Below are 8,562 nucleotides of genomic sequence, written 5' to 3'. Positions count from 1 at the left end.
CCGTAGCCCGTGCTTTTCAGCATGCTGGGGTGTCTATGTATTTAGTTCCCTTCCGTGGCCCGTACGTTCCTGTCATGTTCTATCCATCTGTTCTTTTCATGGCTGCGTGCTCTTTCATCTTTCACGCTACTTATAAAACTTCGTGGTTTGCATCGGCTAAGTCTTCTATCATCGTCCATGGCCTTCCGTGCTTCGTGTTGCTCTTCTATCCCATCGTGTACATAGTGTAGGTCGGTATTCCTTCGTGTTTCGTGTCCTTGCTTAGACATGTGCATCCGCGCCAACTTAATCACAAACGCTGTTCCCATTTTGTTTGATGTACACAACGTATATTGTTTGATGTACACAACGTATATTTTTGGAAAGTTCACATAATATCTTAACGTCGCACACTACGCGCGCAAATACAAAGGAAGATAATACTTTTTCCCGGAGGTGCAGGGGTGTAAGCCACGATAGTCATATTTTAAAGTTTTCACATTATTAAAAAGAGTAATACAATTGTTATTTATTATTAAACGCTGATATAATTATTATGTGTACTACTACTACTACAAATGACTGCAAGCAAAAATATGAAATGGCTTGATAACAGTACTAAGAAAAATAATATTGTAAGTTAAATTAGTACAGCAGTACTACGAAGCCTAAAACATCATTCTAAATTAAATAAGTACTAAAGTTTCGATTGAGGCCGAAATATAAGTCACCAGGGCCTATAATTTTTTTCTCCAGCTCCTACGACGATATAGTACGTGTGTGCTCATCGTCGCCTTTTAATTGTGCTAATTAACGTGTACACAGGCAGCGCCCTTTGCGTGAGGTGGCGAACCGCAGCTGAAAATGAGAGCAAAATGAAATTTAAACGGTGCAGTTAAGTACGATGTGTAGTCCACATACAGTAAGTACAGCACATAATATCTGTTTTAGCCAATGGGGGCCGCCTTCGCTGCGCTCGGCAGCTTTTTAGCGAACGGCAGCCAGTAGAACGCGCGTATTTGCGTTACATTTTAGAACCCTACCCTCGGACGGACTGACAGACGCACACCAGACTCCACTAGGGGGGTAAGATTACTACATCACAATTTAAGCATGTCGCTGATGCACCCCGAGGTGTCAGATACGACGAAGATGACACGGCTCTTGTTGACGACCGTATTTGGGTACCAACGGGTGCGGAAGCCCTGGTGCAGCGAAAATTTGCTGCTAGCCACTGCGGAGTGCAAGGTCACTGCGGACTAGACTCCATGATTTTTACGATCGCTGCAGTTTTCTGGATCAGCAAATTGACGATATTGTGTCGGCGGCTCTTAAACCGCTGTCTTATCTGCAAACACGTCAAAGAAGGTAACATCATTGCACGACCCTGGGGTCCGACCTATGACGCCACGGAGCCCAACGAGCTTGTTCATTAGGACTATCTGTATATGGGTGACAGTAGTGGTCAGAGCAAGTATGGGCTGGTATTGAAAGATGGTTTGACACATTACTGCGAGCTCGTGGCTTGCGACTCGGCGTCGAGCGTAGCTGCTACAGCCGCGTTGGTCGACTGGTGGAAAAGGTTTGGAGCACCGAAGACTCTTATCTCGGGCCAAGGCAGTCATTTTAAGAATGACGTGGTCAGCCAAGTGTGCAAGCTTCTACAGATCGAACAGGAGCTGGGGTTGGCATTTGCACCTTGGATAAACGAACCAGTAAAGAGACTCAACCGCGACATCCTGCAAATTGTTCGAGTGCTGTTGATTGAGCTGAAGTTGGACACCCGGGAGTGGGTTTACGTGCTTCCACTCGTACAATGCTATCTCAATCACAAGCCAGTGTCACCACTAGGAAATAAGACGAGTGCGGAGCTATATACTGGACTACAACGGCTTAATCCAATTGAGCCCATTGTAGTCGAGATACGTGGGAAGCCCGTGGCTCTTACTGAAAGTGTTTCAATCCCTGGTGAAAAGATTGAACGGCCCCGAAGGCGTCTCGCTGAAATGCATCGCGAGGTAATCGACAGACGTGAGAATCGACGTTTGAACAACATGCAACAATCTAAGAGCGCACCGTGCAACATTCTCTGTTGGGGATTTCGTTCTCTCCACCAACAAGTTGCTTGCCCAGTGGATCGGTTCGTTTGAGGTGACAGAGGATCGACCTCACTCATTTGTCAGTCGCCACCTAATTACGAGTCAGCAGTTTGAAGTGCACGGATTCTTGTTTAAATTCTACAGTGATAGCAGTTTAGAAGTGAATAAAGAGCTACTCGCGCACGTCGGAAACCAAGGCATGGTGTTTAGTGTAGAAGCACGCAAGGCCCACCGCAAGGAACGCGGAGATTGGCAGGTGCTAGTATCTTGGGTTGGACTTCAAGATCAAAACGACTCGTGGAATCCACTTCGTGCCATGAACGAGGAGATCTCATCCGAGATTGTGCAGTACGTCCTGGCGTCCGATGATGAGGAGCTGTCAACAGCGTATAAGAAGATCTTCTTGGCCCTGGTAAGGCATAGTCTGGCAACGTAGCCCTTCAGGGGCTGTGTTGGGATTACCAGGACTTCGACAAGCAGAGCCTATGATCAGAGAATCCACATTGCAGCAAGGTGGCAATCGCATGGATGCCGAGCAGCAGGGTAGGGGTGAAGCCGAGCTGCAACTGCAACCAGTAGGCTCGCTCCTAGGGAGAATGCCGTCCTGCACTCAAGGAGGGATGAGCTCGAAGTAGTCTAGTTTAGTTTGCATTTGCAATAAATCAAGTAATACACGGCACAGGAGCGACATGAGCACCAAATAAGTTATAACACTGTTAAACTGCTTCTTGGGCCTCGTAGTTGCTATATCAGTTCTTGATGCGTTTGATGGGTCCGGCTTCGACTTGGGTATTCTCCGTTGTATCTACACAGCGAGAGGTGGCAGCATTTTCCGCTCCAATCACACTCGTTTTCCGCGCGGCAACTTGATTTCGTAAGGTTTGTCCTTTGTTGCTCGACTGGATGATGGTGTCTACGTCAATCCCACCACGATCAGAGTCTTCTTCGTCGTCTGAAAGATCGCCGCTCGCTCGAAGAAGAGCTCTGTAGCCACGTTAACAGCGCAATTCCGCTTCCGAAGGCATCTCGAACACTACGCGCTACAAAGGGAAACCAGCTTTGAAGTTAATTCACCTGTTTCACGACAATTGCATGCGGTATTGTACATGTACTGCTAAGTTTGCGGACCTGGCTTTGTACCCACCGAAAAGCAAAATGTACACGGGAAAACTATGGCCATTTGATGTACCCAAATGCATTTTGTGTTTTAAACAAAGTTATCAGGTTGGACTTTAATTGAGCTGACACAATATCAGCACAAGTATTAAACATATTTTACACGTCCGAGATGACAGTGATGACTACAGACCTGTTCTCCGCATAAGTGCCCCTCCTCGTCCACAGACCCCTTCGTAGGTTTAGAGAGCACTGGAGTGGTCTTTTGTTCTTTCTTATGCTTTTTGGTGCATCTTACCAGGCTATGAGGGTATGCAACATTTGTTACGTAGTCGATGAGCACTTTGCGTCTTGGAGAGGTCAGACCATTATTCTATAGAGGCAAGTGGATGAACGAGATAATACTACTTAAGTATCTACCAGTGCTGATGACGGAATAACGCTGACAAACACCTTTTACCCTCCCTTAGACAAGCACCATTTTTTTTTTTTTACAAAAACAAAATCAAGGAAAGCTCCAGATTTCCTACAGAGCTATATGCATAGAGGAACGAAGCGCTATATATTTACTTTTTCCCAAATACACATACATGGCATCTCTTAAACTCCCAAATAATAAGTAATTCACGCCAATGTACATCGATTCTGAGAAAAGATTAAACTCTAGTGGAAAAGAGATGAACATCTAGTTTTATACAAAAACGGATGAGCACCTTGTGCGAAGCAAAACAAACGGATGACCACCTAGTGTATACAAATGTATCCTATTTAATGAATGTACTGTGAGCTGAAGGGAGATCGCGGGAAAACCTGACGGCTAGAGCGATACATCCAAAACAAAGGAATGAGGCCGCGACACTCCTGTGGGCGTACCTTACTGATTGGTAGACATAATGCCAACCCCTAGACGGTGACTGTCAGCCACGCATTCCGCAAGCGCCTGCACCTCTATTTAGCTCTTAGAGCCATTCGAGAATGTAATTTCCCACAAATACCTTCCCCCATTCTCAGTCCATGACGTAATTCTTCCACGCAGGTGCGGGCCTCGGCCTGACGCTCATGTATCGAAATATACAAAAGCTCCACGGCAGCGACGTCGCTGCCATTTTGAAGCTTTCCTGTCAGTGAGTCGAGGTAGCTGTGTCAAGATGGTATCAGTTCGTAATTTAAAAAAGCGTAAAGCAAAACACTTACATTTTCTGTCGTCTGCCGTCCAAATCACATCCAATGCGTTCTGGGAGATGGGTGAGCTTGAAGGAACTGAAGAATACTGCTTTTAGTTCTTTTTTCTTGCTTCTTTCAGAAAACTTAATCCGAAAGTTGAGTTTGTTTGGCAATAGCAAGCAAGCTCCAACGACGGTCTTGGACTGTGGTGATCCTGGTAGTACCATACATATAAGTACAGCCCGTTAGTCTTGTAAAGGTAGATGTGATATATGTAAATACGTACCTTCATCAATGTGTGAGGCAAATCGAGGACCAACAAGCATCTCGTTTCGTAAAATTCCAGGCAGGAGGGAGTCGTTTAAAACAATAGCTGTGCCGGCGCGTAGATTGTCCACACAGGGCGCCTTGATTACACGATGGTGGGCTTCAATAGCGTTTTGATGAGGTATGATACCTGGTACCCCTGACGCTGCAATAAACCAGGATTCCCACGGCTCCCGTAACTAATACGCGGTCAGCCACTCCGCAAAATCGGCACCTCCGTTTTCACTCCAAAATTTATCATCACCTTCGACAGCGCATAAAATTGGTCACGGAATAGTGTAAGTTTTGTATTAGCGGCAGCACGGTAGCGTCATATACTTCCGCACTCTGATTCTTGCATACTCGCTCCCGAGCCTTTCTTGCGAGGTGTGGCCAGCAATCGAGGAGTTGGATGTCTAGCCAGACAGTTTGATACGCGTTGGCGATATAGCTGTCATGGTCCAGACTAACAAACACCAGGCTGAGATGTACACAAAAAAACCGCTCAGCCAGCCGGACAGTTGTTCGAAATAGTCGCTCGCAAGCAAATTGGTGCTCTGTCCTCACAAACATGTACTTCCTCTGGTCGGAAATGATCACGCGAAGTAAGTATGATAGGTCAATAGTGCTGTTACCCGCTAAGAACTTATTTTACGATTTATATAAAGTTATAGATCACATTACCTGTCATTTATAGATCACATTAACTGTCATTTATGATGATGTTAAATTGAATAGCAGTGCACTGCCACGGTTTGAAGACTTAAGTAGCGCGACAGCAGACTCATACAGCTCTTTGCTACATGACAAACTAACAGGAAGTGGTTTCGCCCTCCGGAGCTTGGCTTTCCCCAAGTGCGGTAGTTTGTACAGGTTGCCTCCTCCTTCTCGTAAAAGCTCCAGCATACATGCCTGTAAGGTAAAAAAAGTATCATCTACCGTGTCAGTCTCCAGCTGCCGAAACGCGTCCACCACCGACGCTATGAGAGCGTTGATACCCTTTCTTGGTATTCGATACTGAATACTTTGCATGGAGGCGAACAGACCCAGGTCTAAACAGTTGAGGTCAGGCGAGTTGGGGGGCTGACATAGTAGCTTGATGTTCCATCCTCCTTCAGTTCCGGCCTTCATTACATCCGGGTCTGTTGGCGCTACGTGCGGCTTTGCATTGTCTTGTTGTACGAATATGATTTCATTCCGATCCTTCCTTGGCCAATTTGCTTTGATCGCTGGAAATACTTTTGTCAGAAGATAATCCTTGTACACTTCCCGACAGACCGTATCGATATTACGAGTGCAAATAGTTCCTTTGTCTCTATTTTTGCTTCGCCGTTTCGCCTCGTACTGTTCCGTGAAAGACCATATACCAACTTTGCCATCCAACGCTGCTTTCGGTGAGGATCGTACCTAAAATTAAAAATCAAATGTTAGAGGTTTTTATATTTCAAAAATATAATATTATAGAGAATTACCTTGGCCGTGCGAGGGCAGCTAAAAACATCGTCTTGGGAACGAATCGTTTACTCTTCCAGGCGCGTGCAGGTAGGTCTTCGCCGTCGAAAACGAGGTATGATCGTCTGTTGCGGTCTGCATAAGACCACATCTCGTCTACATGGACTAGATTGTGCATTGGCTCAAACTGCAGAGTAGATTCGTCGATAAACGACAACGCGTGCTCTACCCGCCGTATCTTGTTTTCGTTCGTTAGCGACGGCTTGATAAACGTGGTTCGTCGCGTTACCATCCCTTCATTCACTGCATGTCTTACCAGATGCCTGGAGAGACCAGAGACCGCCGCCACACGTCTTTCAACCGCTCTATCCTCGATAGGAACACTCTTCAGTTTGTCTCGTACTTCGTCTCGATTCTTCCGCTTTCTGCCGCTGTTCTTCTTAATCCGGCTACGCCAATCACCCCCCACGACACCAGCCGTCACTGTAGAGCTGTACCGCTTCCAAATTAACCTCACGGTGTCCGGATGTCGGCCCATAAGAACACCAACCTTAGCAAGCGCTCCACGGGGTAATTCTCCGTTGTTGCTGATTTTTAGAAGCTCGTCAATGACGGCTTTGCGCTCATTATCGGTAAGGTTGGGCTTCGGCATATTTGTAGAGGAAGAAACAGCGTGGTGCAGACGTGGCGGGTCGCACTCCAGGCGAGGCTTGAAACCTTGAGAGCGAAAAGTGAGATTGCGGAGGCTACAGAAGTTCTTTCGGCGCAAAACTGGTGGCTGTAGGAAGAGGAGATGCAGGGCTTTCGTTTAGTCCAATCAGACGCTGAATTGGGTAAATAGAACTAACGCAATTGGTCAAATTGTCGACTTCGCGTGATCATTTCCGACCAGAGGAAGTATACATGGTATAAATGTTTTTGAAAACGTGTTGTTTGTGAATCGTGAGCCATTACTACCAAAGTCTACGAAAGTCCAGCCCCCTACAAATAAATTGAAATAAATAAAAAAATAGCTTATTTTACAGTTAATTTCAGATAGTGAAGCTTCAATGATATACCGAAGTGAAGTTTGTATGTGCCGTCGGTGGCTCCCAGGAGTTGACTGCCTTGTGCAACTTGGCAGTTTAGCACGGTGTGTAACATACAGCGACTGGTGACGATAAGCCCGAGCGAAGTAGCCCTTGCTCCGTTGTCGTCCTTAAGCGTGTGCTCAAAAATGTCAAGCACCAATAGTTCGTTCTTCTGCTGCCCGGAATAGGACACAAGCGTATCCCCATCGTTCGTGTCGTCGAACGATGATCCCAAAAAGAAGCCATCGCTTGAGTCGCACATTCGTACACTAGCCCACTCTTTCAGCGCCGCTGGGGTCGATATTTCACATCCACTTGTTGCACTATTCCAATAACGACATGCTTAAACATTTGTAGTTATTTGCAATTTATGATAGAAAAAATATTTTACTTAAATAAAGAAAGCTTACCCGCTGTTGACTTTTCAGGTATACCATCCTGGTTTTGAGCTGCCCCTTAGTTGGAAGCTTCCCCATCACATCAGCGTCTTTTTCAAGTCTTGCCCGAATTAGTCTCAAACAGATCCCTTAGTGCCCCCAGCTTCTTTCAAGACAAACGACGACACCAAGTCCATCACTTCTGGTATTCTGACTAACTTTTCGCGTTTCAGGTGAAACGTGCACCTTTACACAGATGTCTAATGTCCTTCAGAGCGCTCAAACGCGTACTGGTACACAAAGGGTGAGCCAAATGGCAGTAGTGCAGTAGTGATCCGCGCGCTGTCGCGTGTTGGATGTGATGAGATGGCTTCAAACGTGCGCTCAAATGCTAGCGAGTCGTCGTGGGTGTCTGTCACGGGGTCACACAGCAGAGGAAGTGCTTAAGGGTATTAACTACCCAAGTGAACGTTAGTCCACGTGTTCCCGGCCTCAATGGGAACGGTTTGCTACTTAGAAGAGTAGATTTTAGACTGATGTATTTATAAGTAAGATAAGCTTGGGTCTCAAACTAGAGGTTACCTATAGTGGAGCTAAGTAGTCATGCGCTGACTGGCTCCGAGAGCACCTGGTACCGTGTACCAGGTGTCCACAAGAGTGACGGGTCACTCTCTTTATGTAACATGGGGCACACTGGATTGTACCCCGTTACATCCTCCCGCACTTAACTGAGAATCACCTGATTCTCCAATCACAACTGATTCTCCAATCAGAAGTGAGAGAATTAAAACACCAAAAGGTGAATTCTCACACTGAGCAGCCACGAGACTGGTGCGGCTCTCAGTCGCACCCACAGTGACTTGTGCTGCCAAAGCTCACTGGGATTTGCATCCCTATGCTCACAGCTGTGTTGGCCGCAAAGCCTATACCCAGAGCTGCCTTAGCTCCTGCGCTAGCGCGCGTACAGTGCTTGGCACAGGGTGCAATAGCATCCGAACG

The 8,562-nt window shown here is 46.5% G+C and overlaps 1 protein-coding gene across 1 annotated transcript; it reads right to left on the bottom strand.

Annotated features, from left to right (window-relative positions):
- Positions 1 to 3,073: 3,073 nt before the first annotated feature.
- PITG_20966 (uncharacterized protein) lies at positions 3,074 to 4,650 on the bottom strand (the record flags this gene model as incomplete). Its single annotated transcript, XM_002895317.1, has 5 exons — positions 3,074 to 3,118; positions 3,493 to 3,536; positions 4,190 to 4,293; positions 4,389 to 4,561; positions 4,645 to 4,650. 5 exons carry the CDS (start codon positions 4,648 to 4,650, stop codon positions 3,074 to 3,076), a joined length of 372 nt encoding a protein of 123 aa, XP_002895363.1.
- Between the last annotated feature and the right edge of the window lie 3,912 nt (positions 4,651 to 8,562).

This window comes from Phytophthora infestans, genomic scaffold, assembly GCF_000142945.1.
Source record: "Phytophthora infestans T30-4 supercont1.198 genomic scaffold, whole genome shotgun sequence".
Taxonomy (NCBI): Eukaryota; Oomycota; class Peronosporomycetes; order Peronosporales; family Peronosporaceae; genus Phytophthora; species Phytophthora infestans.
This window is presented reverse-complemented; position numbering and strand designations above follow the sequence as displayed.